General features: G+C 34.5%; 1 protein-coding gene across 7 annotated transcripts in view; it reads right to left on the bottom strand.

Annotated features, from left to right (window-relative positions):
- Positions 1-22,055, bottom strand: part of FSD1L (fibronectin type III and SPRY domain containing 1 like) — a 75,618-nt gene that overhangs the window by 7,862 nt on the left and 45,701 nt on the right. For 3 of the 7 annotated variants that reach the window (XM_082696724.1, XM_082696729.1, XM_082696727.1), the window contains 8 exons: positions 20,950-21,071; positions 15,732-15,941; positions 14,310-14,408; positions 11,357-11,486; positions 10,700-10,732; positions 7,574-7,674; positions 6,884-7,135; positions 3,731-3,819 (listed from right to left, as the gene is read on the bottom strand). In XM_082696724.1, the coding sequence (XP_082552850.1) occupies positions 3,731-3,819; positions 6,884-7,135; positions 7,574-7,674; positions 10,700-10,732; positions 11,357-11,486; positions 14,310-14,408; positions 15,732-15,941; positions 20,950-21,071 (1,036 nt within the window). The remainder of the gene's footprint in view (positions 1-3,730; positions 3,820-6,883; positions 7,136-7,573; positions 7,675-10,699; positions 10,733-11,356; positions 11,487-14,309; positions 14,409-15,731; positions 15,942-20,949; positions 21,072-22,055) is intronic. The other 4 variants (XM_082696725.1, XM_082696728.1, XM_082696730.1 and 1 more) reach the window with 2 other exon arrangements.

The following is a 22,055-nucleotide window of genomic DNA, read 5'->3' as shown; positions in this document are numbered from 1 at the left end:
AGAAAATGAGAAAGTCCACAAATTGGGAGAAAATATTTGTAAAACAGTTATTTGATAAGGGACTCATATCCATCACACATAAAGAAATCTTAAAACTTATTAATGAGAAAACAAGTAACCCAATAAAAAAACAAACTGTAGGGGCACCTGGGTGGCTCAGTCGTTAAGTGTCTGCCTTCGGCTTGGGTCATGATTCCAGGGTCCTGGGATCAAGCCCCGCATCGGGCTCCCTGCTCAGCAGAAGGCCTGCTTCTCCCTCTGCCTGCTGCTCACCCTACTTGTGTGTGTGCTCTCTCTCTCTCTCTTTCTCACTATCAAACAAATAAATAAAATATTAAAAAAAAAAAAAACTGAAGATACTTCACGAAAGAAATTATACAAATGGCAAATGTGCACATGAAAAAATGCTCAACATCATTTATCCTTAGGAAAATACAAGTTAAAACCACAATGAAATACCATTACATGCCTATTAATATTGCTAAACAACAAAAAATCTGACAATATCAAATAACGGCAAGAATGTGGGGAACTTTCATATATTGCTACTAGGAATGTAAAAGTAACGTAGTCTGGAAAACATTTTGGTAGTTTCTTTTAAAGTTAAACATGCACTTTCAAGTGATCTATATCCTTACCCATAGGTATTTACCCAGGACACATGAAAACAAATATTCACACAAAAACGCATTTGTGAATATTTACAGTGCCTTTATTCAAAATTGCCAAAAACTGGAAAGAACCCAAAAGTCCTTCAACTGGTGAGTAGATGAATAAGATTTGGTATATACACAGTCAGTAATAAAACAGACACTCACCAGCAATAAAAAGAAGGGACTATTGATAAACACAACATCAGTGAATTTCAAATGCGTTATGCTACAGAATCAGAAGTCTATATACCATACAATCCCTTTTCTGTAATATTCTAGAAAAGGCAAAACTATGAAGACTAAAACCTGGTTAGTGATTGCCAGGGCTGATTATGATCTGAGAGGTCCACTACAAAGGAAGATGACTTTTCTGGGGTGATAGAAATGTTCAATGTCTTGATTACAGTGGTGTTACACAACTGTATACATTTGTCAAATCCCAAAGAACTGTATACTCCTATAGATTATCCTCAATAAAGCTTACTTTTAAAAAGATAATTAATCTTGTACACAAAAAATTAAAGTTACCTAGTTAATAAAGTCTTTAATGAAGGAAAAAAATTATTCCTACCAGTTTGAAATTACATTTCCTCATAATTACTAATGTAATTATGGCTTAATTATTTGGAATGAAAAGCAATAAACTCACAATATATGCCTATTTGAGAAAGACTTAAACATAAAACTGACCCTTTTAGATGTAGGGGGGAAAATTACTTTGAGCTTCATGTGGTAAAAAAAATTTGTTCCTGATTGGCCTACTTGGAAAAACAGCCCAAAACACATAATACAGCAGAGGTTTATGGCAAAGTACTACTAATAAAAACTTTCTCTAAATCCTTAAGTATTTTTCTATGAATAACTTCATTCACTGATCACTTTTACCTTTTAATGAAAAAACCAAGAGTCCTGGTTATTATAAATTTAAGATTTCAGGGTATCCAAAGTGAATTATCACTATGAATTGTGAGATTTAAAAGTATTGTGTTTAAACCCACATATACCCTGAATACTTTCTTCTCATAGTTGAGAAGCTACAGTCAGGATAATGATGGAAGAAGACACATAAAACATTCCACCAACCCTACAATGGAAATATACCATTCTAGAAGTAGCCCTCCAAATTACGGAAAGCTCTAGCCAGAATGAGGCTCTCGACTATATTGCACAACTCCCCACAGTAACCCAAACTTACAGAGAGGATAAAGGAGTTGGAAGAAGCAGAAACATCTGCTTAATAAAAAAACAAATTCAAACCAAGTTTCATTTTGTATGGAGAAAGCATGACTTTTCCTTGCACAAATCAACCTGAAATTGAGTGGTCCTGAATATATGTGTGTCTGCCTACCACATGTGGACTGTCATCTAGTACTTTACAAAGATGACACTGCACTGCAGCAGAAAAGGGTGATGCATTGTCTCAGTAAATGGTCCTGGAACAAGCAGATACCCACAAGGAATTTAAGAATTCCTGACACAGAAGTTGACCCCAACTTCATACCAAACATAGCAATTCTACATTGTACTTGTGTTGCAAATGCAGTCTACATCTAAAGGTACAAAATAAAAGAAATATTTCTATCATCAAAAAAAAAAAAAATAAAAAATAAAAAAGCACAAGGAAAAGCTTTTAGAAGAAAACAAGAATATTTTCCTAACTCTGTGGGTGAAAAAAGATTTTTCTTTCTTTTTTTTTTTTTAATTAAGATTTTATTTATTTATTTGAGGGAGAGCACACACGCACCCGAGAGTGTGAGCAGGAGAAGAGGGAGGGGCCGAGGGAGAACCGGACTCCCCACTGACCTGGGAGCCGGATGCAGAACTCCACACAAGACAAAGACAGTTGCTTAACCAACTGAGCCACCCAGGCAGCCTGAAAAAAGATTTCTTAAATAGAACACAGAAAGGCTAACCATAAATTTTTAAATTGATAAATTGAGCAACATTAAAATTAACAACTCTTGTTCATCAAAAGACACCAATAAGACAGGGAAAAGAAAAGCCAGAGTGAAAAAGAAATTTACAATACATATATCTGGCAAAAGACTCAGGGTATTTAAAGAACTCCAGATCACTCAATAAGAAATAGGAAGAGGACTCAATAGAAATACAGGCAAAAGACTTGAGCAACTATTTTATAAGAGTATACCTAAATAGTCAATAAACATTAAAAAAATACTTTTAACAGCACTAGTCATCAAGGAAGTGCAAATGAAAAACCACAATTCAATATATCATACCCGATAGAAGGACTAAAACTTAAAAAAGATACTACCAGATATTGATAAAGATGTGGAAGAATCAAACTCTAATATACTACTAACAATAAATTAGTATAACCAACAACTTTGAAAAACCCTACAAGAGTTGATTACATACCATATCATCCAGCAACTCTAATCTCAGTTATATACTCTGATGGAAATATATACATACATTTACCAAAAGACATGAATAAGAATATTCATAGCTATTCTATTTGCTAATGCCCCAAAGGGAAACCACTCAAGAACCCAATGGATATATAAATGATGAAAGTCACATAATGGAAAACTGTACATATAAATACAATGAGAAACTATAAGAATGAATACCGCACCACAGAGAACAAAAATAAATCTCACAAACATTATGTTGAACCAAAAAGATATTGCAGGATTCGATATACAAAGTTGGAAAGGAGGCAAAATGAATTTCATGGTATTAAAACTCAAGACACTAACACCACTTTGCTGCCTGACCAGTAGGCACTAGAAAGAGGCACAAGGAGACTTATGGGGTTCTGGTAATGTTCCATTTCTTGATCTAGACAGAGGTTACAAAAATGTGTACAGTCCTATAAAGAGTCATCAAACTGCATTCTTATAATTCACATACTTATATGTAGTAATATTTACTTCAATAAAAATACCAAAAGACACAACCACAGATTTGGGAGAGGTAGATTAGGGAAAGAGGGAAGAATATGGTAAAAAAAAAAAAAAAAAAAAAAAAGATGTTTGGCTTCCCCAAATATATAGCAAAGATTGTTCTCCTTAAAGTTGCCAAACGAAATAAAATAAAAATTAGGTACTAACCATGAAGCCAGGTAGTACTGGCTGAGTAAATTTCGTCTTAAAGGAATACAACAACTGTTTTGAGCTTGCATCATAGAAAGAAAGTTGACCTAAAAGGGAAAAAAAACCACACCTAATTTATTATAAGAAACATTTAATTAAATCTGACATATCATCATGAGTGCAAGTAATAATATGTATTTTGGCACTTTTTTAAAATTACAAACTATAACGACTAGACTCAGAAATTCTCACTTGAAAATCAGTAGTATACATGCTTAAGAGAAAGCCCAAATCTAGTTTTCTTTCCTGATTTTCAGGATCTCCATAATGCTTCTATAATCTGGCACTATTCTATTTATTCAACTATAAACTATTTGTTTTATCATTATTTAACAAATGGTTTCCTTAACTCAGTTAAACCAGGCTATTTCTTCCTCACTTTTACCCTAACCAGTCTCTATATCAAAATCCTATTATAATTTAAGTCTTATTCTATTAAACTCTGTCTTCCAAACATTTGCAGTCATACTCATTTCAGTCTCTGAAATCATGATTATCATTGCTTCTGCTTTGTTAATTTTTAAAATACCCTCACAGTCTGTCTTTCAACATGACCACGCAACTAAAATAACTTTCTGACCACCTAGCTGTCCAACCTGATGGCCTCCTTACATCTGTTACTGCTTCTTGAAATTCTTGTCCCATGGTATCTCTAACCCTGAGGATATCTTCTGTCTCCTTTTCTCCTATTCTGAATGTAGATGCTTGTCTAGGTTCTGTTTTCTCTCTACAATATTTCCTTAATGACTCAGCTGCCACCAAACAGAGAAGAGAAACTAGTATTTATGTCTACCATTAAAGCACTGCGTTCTTTATATACAGTACCTCAAAACATTAAGCAACTTATGTATGGTCACAAAGTTAGTAAAAAGCAGAGCAGTAACATTTAATCGTTCTTCAGTAGCCACTCTGTGATGCTGTGTCTAACATTTAGCTTTAGCTCTACTTCTCTTCTGACTTCTAACATTGAATTTCTAAGTATTAGCCAGCCATGCCACATGGTTGTCCTGCTAGCATCTCATCTTTCTCCAGGACTATGTTCCCTATGCTGCAGATGACATACCATCCCCTTGACCACACTGGCTGGAATCTCAGTCATCTTCAACTCTTCTTTGTTCGCCCTCCAAACCATATTTATCTACTGAGTCCTATGAAGTCTGCTTGTCAGAACCATCAAATCCATTGCTCCTGATTCCCCACTACTCGGGCCCTTGTTACTACTAATCACTCAACAAACATTTATTAATGGCTTACCATGTAAATGCACTTGCTAGGCAATAAAGATGTAATACCTAAGAAGATAAACATGGTCCTGCCTGCACTGCTTAAAGACTGACTCCTGAAAAGTCTTAACCCTGTATTTGAAATCTCTTCCATATTTAACCACTTACTCTCCAATATTTCTAAAATTAGGTTATCATCATATGACTACAGTTTTCTAAAATGCACAAAAACCCCCTTCCCTCGACTACTATAAAAAAATCAAGCCTCTTATTATTCAAGGCTCTCAGAATCAGATTCCATCCTACATTACAACTCCTTCCTGCACCCTATGCGCTAGGCTAGCAATTACACTTCTTACTTTGAGGAACCACAGAGTATGAGAAAAGAGACAGAAGAAGATAAGCAAAAGCTATTTTGAGAGTTGGAAAAGAAAAAAAAAATGTGTCAATAATAACATGTATCCCCAGGGAAATTATAAAAAGAATGCTGCAAAACTAAGATGTCATCACCAAAATTAAATCAAGACAAAGTTAACTTTTCTCTTTTGAGTAACTAGGTAGAAGGCTCAGCAAATTATTTGGACATGATGTTACTTAAAACAGTAAAATTGCATTTTATTAGCTTAAAGTGTCAACTTGGAGAAAAGTATTTAGGGAATTACTTTTCCTCCTATTTTGACAATTTCATCTTCAAAATTTTTATAGGAGTGCCGGGGAGGCTCAGTAAGTTAAGTGTCTGACTCTTGAATTCAGCCTGGGTCATGATCTCAGAGTCATGAGATTGAGCCCTGTGCCGGGCTCCATTTGAAACATAGGGCCTGCTTAAGAGTCTCTCTCTTCTGCTTCTTCTACTTTGCTCATGCTCTTTATTATCTCTCTCAAAAAAAAAAAAAATATATATATATATATATATATATATGAACATATATATATATATGTAGACAGATAGATATAGATAGATGATAGTAGAAAAGATACTTATCAAATACCTAGTTCAAAAAGCTAGTCATTAAGTCATATTACTAGAAATTGTGTTGCCAAATCACATGTCTTATGATGGTGAGAAGTTGCATGACGTACTTTGAGAACCAATCTTTAAGAAATATGTTGACATAGTATGTAACCATAGCAGCTTATAAAGATTTGGAAAAATTAAGCTGTAAGAAAAATGACTGATGGTAGAGAGAATGTACAGTCTGGAAAAAGACCAAAAGAAGTTAACGGTAATAGTTTTTAAACAAATAAATATTATCATGTAAATGTGAATTAGGGAACATAATTCTTTGTTTCTTCAGATGACAAAATTTAAGGACAGTAGCCTCAGAAGTTATAAGGAAACAGAGTCAATTTGCAAAAAACCTTCTACTACTGAGTACTATCCAATGGTGAAATAAGCTGTCTTCCAAGACAATAAGCTTCACATTAGAAAGTTCTTCAAGTATAGGAGTGACAACTACATGAGATATAGTTGATGAAATAACTGTAAGGATATTAACTGTATATAGTAGGTAGACTAGACAATTTCTAAGGTCCATTCCAACTTGAAAAATCGGACTCCACCATTCTTTACAGGTAATAAAATAGGTCAGGCAGGAATTAAAATGGACAGAAAAAACTTTAATGCTTAAAACTAAATTAAGGAAATCATTCTTTCAGACTTATTAAGCATATATATATAGATGAGTGCTTTTATAACGCTTCAGGCAAACATCAAACATCCCTTCCAGTCAATTCTAGAGCTGAAACTATGTTTGTGATCAAATCCTAGTAGATCAAAGCACCCTGACCACCATAATAATGAAAACTGTATATGAACGATTGCCAATGAAAAGTACTAGAATATAAGCAACTATGACAAAATGACTTATGAGAAAATCAGTAAACTTACCCCCATCAAAGTCACAAAATACACCTATTCTCTCAGGAACAGTAACATCCAAGGCTTTGACTTTATTGTTATGCTTTGCTGCAAATGTGTTCTGTAGCCAGTTGTTGACATGGATACACCAACTACTGTTTGTCTTTCCTAACTGGTCAAATTTCCCCAAAGTCTTGTATGCTACTCCCACACTGTAGGATTTACAATCCTTCTGGGCCTTGACCTCCCAATAATGTTGTCCACTTTCAATAGCAGTGTCTCCTGCAAAAGATCAGAAAGGTAAATTTGGCTTTAACTTCTTTCTTATGAGTCACACAGATTTTTACCTACCTCTCATCTCACAAAATGGCACAAAAAAATCCGATTCAGAAAAATACCATATTAACACACAGACACTAAATGCAGAGTACCTGCTATAACTTTACTTGTTATTTACTACTAATTTTTCTGATTTATAAAAGGCTTTAGAACTTTTCTTCCTTACTATCTCCTCAAAAGATATGCATATATATATAGAGTACTATGTAAAAGGAAGCAATCAATGATTAGACAACCTGAAACCTACCAAAAGTAATCAAAAACTTTTGCAAATATTCATTCAGTACACAGGCCACTCCAGCTCTAAGTGAGTGGAAAGCCCATGAGTGTGACCATGACGTCTTTAATATTAACTGACAATGAAGACGATGTTTATCCTACCCAGCACTGTGTATGATTCCCCAGTAAAACGATCTCTGCTGCCTCTTACTGCTGGTGGCCTGGAGCCTATAGATGTCCTTTTGGGGGATGGTGTTCCACTTCTATATAAACAGGAAAAAAAGAAAAACAAATATTCTATATTATAAATGTTTCACAAACTAAAATTATAAATCATGAAATGAAACTCTGAAAAGATGTTTAATTATGTTGCACAAATAACTTTTATCTGAATTATTATCAGAGTTGTCAATTATAAACACTGAAATGTAAGAAGTCATCAACACAAAGCAGGCTGAACACTTATATCATGCAGACTGAACAAAGCTTATATAATGAACACACAGTTGATATAAGAAACAATGCCAAAATGCGACAAGATAGAAAGAAAAACAAAAGAACTGAACAGAAGAAAAGAACTCAAGAAAGGTAATGGATTATAGAGCTTACATTTCTTGCAGTTAAATTTAAATTTTGAAATGGCAAAAATACGACTATAATGCAAACTAAATAACCTTTTCATAAGCAGCAGGTATTTTTGTTGTGAATCTTTTCTTCTTAAGAGGAAGAAAAAGCAAATGCCCAAATCCATGCACAGGATTATATAAAATGTTATAAAGCATTTCTCCTACTAAAATGGACAAGATTCAATTGATCTCCCCTTACATCAAATTATATGATATGATAAACAGGACAGTATTAGGCCTTTCACTAAATCTGAAAAATGCAAAATAAATCAAAACCCAAAGATGCCTAAAAACATTTCAATTATACTGAATCACTGCATTAAAGAAAAACAAATTGTAACTTACCAGTAGTAAAGAAATAAAGGGAAAAGCATGGAGAAAAGACAAACAAATATAACTATTAAGAGTGGCAGTTTAAATTTCAAAAAAGTTAAATAAGGAGGACTCTTCCACTGCAGCACTCTAGACTTCCAACCCTAAGAACATTTTTGCAAGCAGTACACAGCTAGTGCTGTCCTAGGTCAAACCTGATCCTCCCACCTCTCCTCTAGAACAATACCTTTGAAGCTTTACTGTGTAAATTAAGACTCTTTGTTTACCTGCACTCTAAATTGTTTTACTAGTTTCTGAAATGATCTCTTTGCCACCCAATTCATCTCATTCACTGATACAAGATAAACCTAAGTCTGACATGCCTACTTTAAAATCTTCCAGTACTCCTTACTGCCTACAAACAACTTAGCTTGGCATTTCAGGTTCTTCTGGATTTGGTCCCAGTCTGCTTTTCAAGCCTTCTCACCACCCCCAGACAGCACTATTTAGCTAAATGTAGCAGCTAAAGTGTTCCTTAAACTCAGGGAACCTGCTTCAGTGCCTTTTCTCTTTGTTTCTCCCTCTCTCAATCCAAGTCCAAATGGCATGCATTCTTCTACTTTCTTGAGAACCAAGCTAAATACTACTTTTTTATTATTTTACAAATTTTGTTAATGAAGATTTTCCAGATCTTACCAGACTAAATAATTCTTCCGAGGAATCCAGCTCCAGGCCAAAATCCTCTGTGTAGCCTTTCAGGCCCAATTACAAATGACTTTTAGTGATAGGCCTAGAAGGGCTACCTTTCCCGTACCAGACTTGGTAAATAGCTAGTTTACCACAGCTTCTGAAAGGAGATGCAATCCACCCCCACCACAACCCAGTGCTCAGGTGTATATCTGCATTCCTAGCTTAAGCACCTCCATTCAGAGATACTTCTCCCCACCCCCAAAACCTTTTCAGTTGCCTCTGTATAGACCTCCTTCCAGGAGGCAGGGGTGAGGTATGTAGTCTGAGGACACTCTCTCCACTCCATCCCAATACTTCCCACTTCTAATCTTTCCTCTTCTCCCTTCTTGGTCTCAGGTCCATAAAACAACAGGAAGAGCATTCTGTTTGGGGATCTCTTGGCAGTGAGATGGTCGTCCAGATAACCACTAATGGCAATCTGCTTTCATTTACCTGACCCTCACCCAGTGCCATTCTGTTGGGAAAAATGGAACACCAAGGAGAGCTAGCAGCCTTTCCTTTGAGGCCTCTTGCTTGCACTATTGTTAAGTGAATAAAGCCTTGATTGTTACGTTCCGTTTGGCTCAATGTCCTGACCACCTTAAAACCTGGCAGCTCAGGACACCTTTCTTCCTTAAAATCCTTTATCTTGCTTACCATTCCATGTAATGGAATTACGTATTACTGTAATTTTTTTTATAGATACATATTTCATATGCATAAGCTAGGGCAAATATCTTAAAGGCAGGAACACTGTTTATCCCTAAAACCCCAACACATCCAGCTAACACCTTACAGTGAACAAATATTTATGGAAAAAATAAATGTACATAACATTCCAGAAGCACCCTATACATAAAATACCCTTAAAAAGGAGAGGAGAAAGAGAAATAATATGATCTGAACTGCTAAATACAAGCAATCTAAAAATCTCCAAGTGACTAAATGAAACTTCATATACTCTATTAAATCCAGAAACATTTTATAATTTATGATATGCTAACCCTGAAATCACTTTCACTAATAATGAACAGATAAACTAGAAAAAAAAAAGAAAGTGATTTTGAAAAGGGAATACATTCTGGTTTCTGGTAAAAATATGTGGTATCTTCAAATTAGCACCTGATTAGTTGTGCAGTTTGAATTGATTCATCCTTCTGAGCACTGTCCCAATAATTTCAGTAATAACCTTTATTTTTTATCCTTGATGCTTTTGAAACTGCGTGATTACTACACGATACAGAACACTTCAAACCTGCCTTGTGTCGAATACAAATAAAAACAAAGCTGTAATGTTAGATATATTGAATACAGCACAAGAAAGATGCCAGGTATAAGTAAATGCAGAAAAAAATCAGATGAGGGAAAATAACTCAAGAAAGACTTTAAAGCAGAGCTCTTTGTTTTGTTACCATATACAATATAATCCAAAGAATATGCAGCAGACTACAATGCTGTAAATTCAAAACATAAGCTACCAATACAGACAATCTACGAGAGCAGTATTTTAGCTTATGAAAGCACTGCAATGGCTTCTGCTTATTGGTTACAAGAAAAATTAAAGTTATTCAGCCAAGCTAGATATACTAAGTCCTAGAACCAGACAGACATAGATCATCACCTTGTATGTTTCTTCAGTGAAGTAACATGGACACTGTTAGATAAAAATAGGCAACTGTTAAGAGACTGCTTTACAACTTAAATTTAACAGCTAATAATAAAATTAGATCAAAAGCCTGCTGAGAGAAAATTTTTGATTCACTGTTTTAACTCACAGTGATATTACTTTATTTCAGTTTGAGCAAAATTTTCCTCTGTTAAAAAAGAAAGAGGCTCCCATACTTTGGAGACTAAGTAAGTCTGACATCAACAAAAGGTCCCAAGACTTTCTCTTTGGTTCATAAGGTTGCTGCAGTGGCAAGACAATGGGACTGTACATGCTAAAAGTTGTCATTTAGTGCAGACCTTCAGGTAAGACATGTGATCCATAAGTCTAAAATTCAGGAACTTCTCTCTTAAGCAGTTCAAGTTGCTCTAGCTATAACTTTAAAGAAATGGAATGCTGAAATAAAATGTGTAAAAAGAGGATTAGGAAAGAAAAAGTAATGAAAATGTTAAAACAAATTCAATTGATTAACAGTATTATATTCCTCACTTTGGTGTTATTAACCCATCACAAATCATACTAATGTATAAAGAAAGGATTTCATAAGCCACTGTCAAGAAAAAACAATGTACAAACACGTGTCCACATAACAGATCTAATGAAATGGCTTACCTTCCCTTATTCTCTTTCCCTTTCATTTTATTTTCTTGACCTTTTCCTCCAGTAGGATCCCACTCTACACAGGCATCTTCAACTCTCAGGTTCAAATGGGATGATGAGTTATCCAAACTGAAGTTTAGTGCTATCCAAAACAATATTTCAATTTTCAAAAAATATAGAACATATTCATATTCTGAAGCACAACTATCATATTATTTTCCTACTTAATTTATTCAACACTGTAGATAAAGAATAAAATTCAAATTGCTAAGGCTAGCATTTAGCTAATAATGATAAGGCTATAATTTAGTAACTCCTTCTTTATTTCCCATTATTGTTCTCTACATATCCTGTACTTCCAACCAAATACAATGTACTTGCATGGCCTCTCATGTTTCTGCTATTCCTTCTGCTGGAAACTCCATCAGCACATAATAACCTCAACTTTCTGTTGTTAGAATATCAGTTGATTATCAGTTGATTGCTAAGACTAAATAGGAAGAGAAGCTGGTACACTTGAGGTCCGGAAAAGGTGATGTGATGTAAAAAATAACACAGCCTGGCTCAAACACATTTTCTCTGAGGTTCTACTACTTAGTAGTTTCATATTTAAACTCCCAGTGATTTTGAATTAAAAGCACAGAGAAATAGGGTCTGAGGGCAGAAGGAAACTGGCCCAGCTTACAGAACTAGAGATGACTTAGATGGCAAAGACATGGGGAAAACACTACATACATGAATATAAAATAAAAAACACAGGGCATATAGTCAGTGGTACTAGAATGGCATTATACGGTCACAGATGGTAGCTACGCTTACAGTGAGCACAGCAGAACTACAGAGAAGTTGAATCATTATGTTGTACACTTGAAACTAATGTAATGTAGTGCCAATTTTTAAAAAATAACTTAAAAATAAAAAAAGTGAAACAAATTATGCTTTTCAAATTACTTGGTATTTGGGGGAACTATCTATTAACTCAGAAGACTTTCTCAGAACTGCTAGTTTAGGAAATCAGTGTAACAAGGTATTACCTTCTGTCTTTGGAGACTGAAAGTAAACCATTAAAATGTATTGATTAAGCTGAATAATGCAGAATTCATCATGTTCTCAAATGAAATTCCTAGAATCTCTGCCTTAAGCAAGGTATCATCTACTACATAGTTACCAACTAATCTGCTTGTTATATTTTTCTTCAAAAGTTCGAATTTCTGATAATTACATTGAACTGATATTCTTTTACAACCCCATTTCACTTAAAGATATTACTCGATTTAGCCAAAGCTTCAATATATCTACGAGGTATGCATCATCAAACAACAAGATATTCATATACAGAGCCTAATGTTTACCAAGTAAATTAAAAATATTTTCCTTCACTATTCTGTAAAGACCCCTTTTTAAAAAGATTTATTTATTTGTCAGAGAGAGAGAGCGAGCGCGTGCACAGGCAGAGGGAGTGGTAGGCAGAGGGAGAAGTGGGCTCCCTGCTGAGCAAGGGGCTCAATATGGGACTTGATCCCAGGATCCTGGGATCATGACTGAGCTGAAGGCAGACACTTAACCGACTGAGCCGTTCAGGCATCCCGAGAGCACTTTAATTTCAACTATGCATCTGACCATTGCTCATTCTCTTTATTTATAAAATAACTTTCTAAATACAAATCTACTGACCATACTGCTTCTGGGAAATACTGTATTAAACAAGTTATTAACTTTTCAAAATTTGCATGAAAACAAAAATGAACTTACAGAAAGAATATGGTTTTTCAATTCAAATAACAAAAAAAAATCCTTAATAAGCATGTTACTAAATAGGCATTTAACAATTGCTTCATAAGTAGGTTATTAAAAAATTAGGATTAAGCAAATCTGAGAGTCTTCAATATCAAGAATGAACTACCTTAAGAAAACAAGATTGGGATGCCTGGCTGGTTAGTCAGAAGAGCATGACACTCTTGACCTCAGGGTAGTGAGTTCAAGTCCCATACTGGGTATAGAAATTACTAAAAAACAAAACAAACAAACAAACAAACAGGGTTTATTAACCTCTATATTAGCTATTAGGTAATACATGTGAGGATATCTACATTCTGGAGAGAAAGAAAAAGTAAATATAACTCTAAGGTACCATCAATTCTTAGCTGCTTGTTAAAATCCTAAGGCTTTAAAAAAAAAAAAAAAAAAAGGCAAGGAAAAAAATCCTTAGGCTGTTCCCTAATGTTTAATATGATGGAGAAGGGTAGAATCATGAGTGGCAAGAAAAGATATCATGTCCAAGCCAAGTGGGACTAGACTTACTAAATACCACAGCATGCAGATAGAATGGTCAAATGGAGAACTCTGAGAGTGCTTTTTTCTAGAATAAGGTCTAAAAAACAGATGGGTAACTGGGTGACTCAGTCAGTTAAGATCAGACTCTTGATTTTGGTACAGATTATGACCTCAGGGCCATGAAATTGAGGTTACATCAGGCTCCACGTCCATTGTGGAGCTTATTAAGCTTATTAAGATTCTCTCCCTCCTCTCCATCCACGCCTTCCCCCACCTTCTCTGGAAGGAAGGAAGGAAGGAAGGAAGGAAGAAAACAGAGAATTTGAACTAAACTGAAATGGTACTTCCCCATAATCCATTCCCTGAGAAATCTGTGGGCAAATCTCACTGATGCCTATGTATTGTACTTGATTGCAATTTATAAACTAACATCCACCAGCGAATATAATGCCATCATCTTGGGCTATTTTACCCATCTGAACACCATCATAAAAGATGAACTAATGAAAACCAATTCTGTAATCCTAATATCCCCATCTTAAAATTCCTAGTGCTGGGAATTCCAAATGTGTGTATGTATGTGCACATGCAGTGGGGAAGTACTATCAACACAAAACGCTTCCTGTCACAGTCTTGAATAACTTCAGATGTTAAGTTTGGTTTTATGCTGTATAAATACCTATGATCTTACCTTTGGTCTCTAAAGTCACTGGATCAGAATACTCTCCAGCTACAGCTTTGTTACAAGCTCGTACTCTGAAATTCATATATTTTGAATCAAACTTCAAGCCTGAAAAGATGAAAATGGTTTTCAGATATGAAAAATAAAGAAGAGATCTACTCCAAAAGTATGAGTATGAACCTTCAAATAGACACTTTCCCTCCTTGGAACTCTCTCTTTACTCTAGGACAGTGAATGTTTATGTTAAAACGTTAACACCTCAGATAAGAGGAATCATGATTTATCTAAACTTTCTTCAAAAGAAATAAATTATATACAGCTTATCAATGTGGATTTTTTTTAAAACCTAGTGATAAAAAGGTACCCTCAAGCCTGTTAAAAGTAATGTTTTAGTCAATGAGAAATGTTACAATTTAAAACAACATGTTTCTGGAAAGAAGACACCCTAAAGAATTTTTATATTTATGAAACATTGTCTTTTTATGTGAAAAATGAATTTAAAGAGAAACTAAAGCACAGGAATTAATAGTAGACTCTAAAGTTAGTCAAGTCTAGATTAAAATCTCAATCCATGGCACGTCTGGCTGGCTCAGTTGGTAGAGCATGCAACTCTGGTTCTCAGAATTGTAAATTTGAGCCCACGATGAATGCAGAGATTACTTTAAAAAAAAAAAAAAATAAAATCCTTAAAATTTCAGTCCAAAAATTACTAGCTAAAGGACTGCCAACAACTTGACAGAGGCAGTTTTTGTAACTGCAAAATAGAAATGATAAAACCACCTCATAATTGTAAAGATTAAATGATATGTATTGTGTAATACACTTCAGCCCAATTCCTGACCAATAATAAGTGCTCAATAATGGTAATATTACTACTCATGCATAACAAGTGTTGAAGAACTCTGGAAACATTTCGCCATTTCAAATACCCAACATCCTTTATATGTGCAAATACCTTGGGTGTGTGTGTGTGTGCGTGTGTGTGTGTAAATATATTTTTAATTATTTTTAAAAGGCTAACACAAATTTCTAATATCAAGTCACAGCTCTTCAGTATTACTGTGAAGGTAATCATAAAGAGATAAAAACCATAGTAGTGATGGTACCACTGAAATGTACAGTGGTATGTACAACTAGAAAATTGACAGTTTTGTTATAAAACCAAGGTTAAAATTAAATGCTATTCTGAAATATGGGTTCCAGAACACCCCTTCATGTTTGTTTTACATACACTGTTTTACCAGATTACAAATATCAGAAGTAATTAAAATGAAAGTTTGCCTGATATTTTAAGAGGAACTTACTTTTATAATGAATTACAGGGAAAGTAAGGTTGGTTAAAGAAACTTAATCTTTTAAAGTAACTCAAAATATTTTTCACAATTACATTTAGTTTCTGAGAATGAGATTCATGAAATGCAGTCCTTTTACCTGATAGTGTATACTCAGTACCCTTAATATTATCAATTATTTCCCAGCATCGCTCATCCTTTACACGTGGAAGTCCATCAAAATTAGTTTTCCGATGTTCCAGTATAAAATGATCAATCTTATTATCTTCTTCTGGCATTCTCCAAGCTACTGTTACAGAATTGTCAGCCACCAAACACTCTACTGGATCTATCTCCGGAGCTTTAGGAACTGAAGAAAAAAAAAAAAAGGTCCATTTCTCATTTATTATAGTACTAATCCAATATTTATGTTGGTCATTCAAACTGCTTTCTTCGTGTTGCTTTTGAATGATGCAACTGAATGAGGTTAAGAGAAAGGCTAACATAATAAAGGCAAAATAACTCTTTTTTCAAAGTTCCATTTAAATTGTTTAAAAAAAATTAATGTTTCAAAGTTTTTTATAGACTTACTCAAAGTTTATTAAAATCTTAGTTGGCAAAAAGCAATTCAAACATGCCAAAGATAAAGAATCAAGATTGGGGCGCCTGGGTGGCTCAGTGGGTTAAAGCCTCTGCCATCGGCTCAGGTCATGATTCCGGGGTCCTGGGATCGAGCATCACATCGGGCTCTCCGTTCAGCGGGGAGCCTGCTTCCCCCTCTCTCTGTCTTTGCCTACACCTCTCTGCCAACTTATGACCTGTGTCTGTCAAATAAATAAAATCTTAAAAAAAAAAAAAAGAACCAAGATTAACTTGTTATTCCTCAACAAGTATTTTTTAATCTCCTACTTCAAACTGCTGTAGAATATTGATTAAATCACTAATGACAAAATAGAAAACTTTGACTCCAATGATTAAAGTAATTTAAGATATTTTCAATGTATTTTTAAAATTTTATAAAAGAATTGTAATTTCTCATCACTAAACAAAAATGAGTTCTCCAGCCCCTCAAAAACACTTTAGGATTTTCAGATGTTTCTGCAAGGAGTTCCATGGTTCATTAAAATCAACCAGGGTAAATGAGCCATAACTAACATGTATGAATAGTAATTAATTTCTCTTCCATAGAAGAGATTTTCCATAGCTCCTCAACATCAACAGATGTTCCATTTGCAAAACAAGAGATGTAATTGAAGAACATGGTCCTCCAGTGATATAGATGGGTCTAAAATGTGTGAAACTGCAGATACTGTATTTAAGCATTCTGTCACTAAAAAAAGAGTTTTAAAAAACTTATTCCAACCATTCAAGGCTGGTTCAACATTTTAAATCAATTAATGTATCAATCATATTAGAAGAAAAATCATATGATCTTATCAACAGAGAAAAAGTATTTGATAAAATTAACACCCTCTCATGACAAAAATTGCAAACTAGAATAGAGGAGAACTTTACTTGATAAAGAACATTCGCAAAAAACCTACAGTTAACATCATTCTTAATGCTAAGAAACTAGATACTTTTCTTCTAAGACAAGTCCCTTTTCACCACTCCTATTCAATGCTGTACTGAAAGTCCTAGCTAAATGTGGTAAGATGAGAAAAGGAAGTAAAAAGTATACAGATCAGGAAGGAAGAAATAAAACTTTCTTTGTTCACTGATGGCATCAATGTCAATGCAAAAAATCTAAAGAATCAAGAAAAAAAATCCCTGGAACTAACACGCTATTATAGCAAGGCTGCAGGATACAAGAGAAGTACAGGTAGAATACAGGGGAATCTTAGAGCAGTGAAACTATTCTGTATGATAATGTCATGGTGGATATGTGACATTATACACTTGTCAAAACCCAAAGAACCATATAACACAAAAAATGAACCCTAATGTAAACTATGAACTAATAGTTAAAATAATAATTAATGTATCAATATTGGTTCATCAGTTATAACAAAGGTATAGATGTTAATGATAGAGTAAACTATATTTGGGGGAGGCAGGGGATACATGATAAGTCTCTGTATAATCTACTCAATTTTCCATAAACCTAAACCTGTTCTAAAAAACAAAGTATTATTTTTTTAAGATTTATTTATTTTGAGGGGCACCTGGGTGGCTCAGTGGGTTAGAGCCTCTGCCTTCGGCTCAGGTTATGATCTCAGGGTCCTGGGATCGAGCCCCACATCAGGCTCTCTGCTCAGCAGGGAGCCTGCTTCCTCCTCTCTCTCTTTGCCTACCTGTCTGCCTGCTTGTGATCTCTGTCTGTCAAATAAATAAATAAAATCTTTAAAAAAAAAAGATTTATTTTGAGAGAGAGCGAAAGAAAGAGTGTGTGTGTGTGTGTGTGTGTGTGTGTGTGTGTACAGACACATAAGCAGTGGGGAAGAGCAGAGAGGAAGGGAGAGAGAGAATCTCAAGCAGACTCTATGCCCAGTGCAGAGCCCAAAGCAGGGCTCAATCTCGGGACCCTGAAATCGTGACCTGAACTGAAATCAAGAATCCAGGCACCCCACAAAGTATTAATTTTAAAAACTATGACAACAAAGGAATTATATGCAAAAGTTAAAATACAATGCAATGTGGCACTTAACAAATAACAAAGTAAGCCAAGTATTTTACATCTGAGATAAAATAATCAAGACCAAGATGAGTCCTCAGGGCTCCTGGGTGGCTCACTCAGTTAAGCGTCTGACTCTTAACTTCCGCCCTGGTCTTGATCTCGGAGGCATGAGTTCAAGCCCCATAGCCTACCATCAGGCTCCACCAGGCTCTTAAAAAACAAAAACAAAAACAAAAACCCAAGACGTAAAGATGTAAACCAAAGATGTAAATTTTACATCTTCAAGCCTAACTAGTAAGAAAAGGAGGAAAGGAGAAAAATGGGACAACTTCAGTCTCCAAAGTTCAACTCTTGTATGTGTGTAACTAAATGTACAATAAGTATTTAGAATCTGATATATATAATTAAAAAGAGAAAAGACAACTAAGTATTTATCATTTGTCATTACTATTAATTCCTTCATCTGTTTTGTAGGGTTCTTGTCTCTATAACACATAACAGATGCTAATCTCTATTCCTGAAACATAAGCAATACACACTACTATTCGCTGCCAAGACAATAAACCACAGGCATTTATGAATTTACATACTCTGCAATGCCTACATGTAAGGAAATGTAAAGGCCTATGACATGTAGCAATTTCATAATTTTGCGGAGTCAAAAACCTGTACTTAAAGTTTCAAGAGGCTGACAGCAAGAATCATTTAATATGTAAGCAGGACAGGGGGCGCCTGGGTGGCTCAGTGGGTTAAAGCCTCTGCCCTTGTCGCAGATCATAACCTCAGGGTCCTAGGATCAACGAGCCCTGCATTGGGCTCTCTGCTCAGCAGGGAGCCTGCCTCTCTGCCTACTTGTGATCTCTGTCAAATAAATAAATAAAATCTTAAAAAAAAAATTTGTAAGCAGAACCAACTAACCCCACTATCTACATCTTAATTCAGCTGCCATTCTTTTCAGAATGTACTGGCAAGTAGATACTTCTTTCTTGTGAATAATGGTCCCCACGAGAGTACAAATGGCTAAAAGTGGCAACTAAAATAAAAATGGGGAAAAAAAATCCAAGAAAGTGGTGATAGTTGGAAGGTGAGTTATAGAAACGCAGAGAGAAGGATATAAATTCTTAAGTTTCAATGTATAAAAAATAGCTTAGAGAAGAAGAAGATGACTGTAGTTATTATCATCCATCATCACTTCCATTTTTCAGACTAAGTAAATCTAAAACTTATGTTACTATACATAATATAGTATAGAGTTAATTTTTGGGGTGTTTATGGAATGGATTATTAAAGGATGAAGGTATTTGTTTTTCTAAGTTAATCTGACTCCATCTTATGGGAGAATAAAAAATTAGTGAGATGAATTCACCTTTCATAAATTTTAACAACCCACTATATTTTTTCCCTTCAGACGGAACTCACCCACAGAAGGATTTTATTGTACCTCATTGCTTTAGGCTGTCTTAACACTTTGCCGAAAAAGGAAATCCTAACTATCCATGCAATCTACTTGACTATATAGTTAACATGACCTTGATCTCTTAAGCCATCACAGAAAACCCAAGAGAAAGAAAATAATGGTGAGAATATTGCTCTTTAGCAGTTTTTATTTAAAAAATCAAAATAATAATACGTGTACATTCACAATCCACTACACCTGACTCTCCTTCTGAATTTATACGTAATGTGAATTACAATATAATAGTAATTCTGAAAGGTCAATTTGCAGGTAGATATCCACTGACAAGTACACCTTCCTCCCCTGGTCTACACCTATAGTTCCTTCTCTCATCTTTTCCTTCTATAAACTCCTCTAGAAATTCTGACCTGTAATAATTAATAATAATTCACTTACACTATGCTTATTAGTTCCATTACAGTCTCATAACTACTAATCTATCTTTACAATCGTATTTTAAAGTCCCTGACCAAATATTCAGAGAATGGCTTTATTTGATCAACATTCTCTATTCAAAAACAGCTAACTTCAAAAATTAAAGCCAGTTCTAACTAGAATCTGTAACTAAAAAGCACCTGTAAATAAGTAAAAAGGGCACCTATTCCCTCAAATCACTGTGTCCAAACTGTTTTAGCGATCAACCTAACACCATTACTTCATGTTAGCTAAAAAGAGAATACGGACAAAATGTACTTAGTTGGCTATCTCACACATGTGGAAAATAATTTGGAACTCAATTTCAAACGGTTTTGGCTACTGGAATATCCTCATACTAATACGGTAATAAACCAATACTAACATATTATTACTAGAAAGTCTATCTGAGCCAAAAACCATAACTAATGATAGCAGCTAATATGCACTAAATGTTAAGTATGTGCCAGATACTATTTTCAAATGATTTAGAGGTTTCAATTCATTTAATTCTTATACAAACCCTTGAAGAATAACATTACATTTTAAAAATTAAAAAAATGAAACAAAGTTAAATAATTTGTTCAAGGTTCACAGCAAGAAATGGCAGCCAAGATTCAAGTCCAAGTCCGGCCCCCAAAACCCACTGTTAACCATCAGGATACACTGTTTCTCTCTGCCTTACAACTAACAATAAAAGACATCCCTTGAATGGGATTCTCAAAATGGAACTTTTACTACCAGGAAAATAATTCTCTAAAAATAAAGATTAGCAAATTTAATTATTCCTTAGCTGAATAAAGAAAAAAAACCCAACTATACTTCTTAATATTTACATTTCAAAATTCATTTCAAAAAAACACTTTACATGTACTATGTGTACATACTTACCTGGCAAAAACTTCAATGTTCGCAGCATCTGTCTTTCCTGAGAAAAATCCACCATTAAATGAGTCATGTTGTCACTGACCTTTGGTTTCAAAGAAAGGCGGAAGGCTGAAGCCATTGTTACTCTACGGTAAACACAAACATACTTTTAAAAAAAAGAATGGGGAATATACCATATTTAATTTACAAACAAAAAAAATGGGAATTATTTCATTTTAGTGATTTCAGAAACTATAACAAAGGTAACAAAGCTAAAAAGAAATTTGTTCTCAGAGTCTTTTGAAAATTATTTAAGAAAACTGCGAGACGTCTTTAAATTTAGACAATGAGTATAACTTTAAGCAACTTTCCTCCAGGTAGTTTTATAGAATTACAAACAAAAATATCACAGGAAAAACATATCCCATATAAATCATTGTTAACAGACCCAACAGGTATCTGAAGCTCTGTACACTCAATCTGACTTCCTGATGCCAACCTCACTCCTTTTCATATGCCAAATAATGAACTGAATGTACATTTTCCTTAGTAGTCACAGCTACTCTGTGTGTCCTCAATTAAGAGTAAAATTAACCTGACCAAATATTGTACAGCCTGGAAGCTGCTAAAGATAAGGTATGGATGAGAAAGGAGAGAAGTGAAATCACAATTTTAAATTCCATGCTACTAGGTGTCACCCTGATATATCAGAAGGATACAAGGAAAAACAACCTTGGGAAACCATATGACATGGAAATAATAGTTCAACAAATACTTAATAGATGAATGTGGTATAACAAACAACAAAAGGAAAAAAAAAAGAAATAAAGAAGCCATATCAGACCTCATTTTACCCAAAGTATGGGGGAACTGTTCTGTCAATGAAAACTGGAGATTAAAAGAAATTCTCATATTCTAATAATTTGTCATTTTATTTATCTCAAATTTAAATTTTTCATATTATAGTAAATTTCCACAAATATCATAAAGTAACTTCCCTTATTATCTTTGGTCAAAGAATGATACAAAAGTACTATTCATGGATGTCGTCCAGCTAGCACACAATTTGGGAGAAGTAGTAAATAGAGCTGAGGAACAAGGGAACTACCAGGCCTAGTCATTCAGATCTG

The sequence above is a fragment of the Mustela nivalis genome (genome assembly GCF_964662115.1).
Source record: "Mustela nivalis genome assembly, chromosome: 13".
Taxonomy (NCBI): Eukaryota; Metazoa; Chordata; class Mammalia; order Carnivora; family Mustelidae; genus Mustela; species Mustela nivalis.
This window is presented reverse-complemented; position numbering and strand designations above follow the sequence as displayed.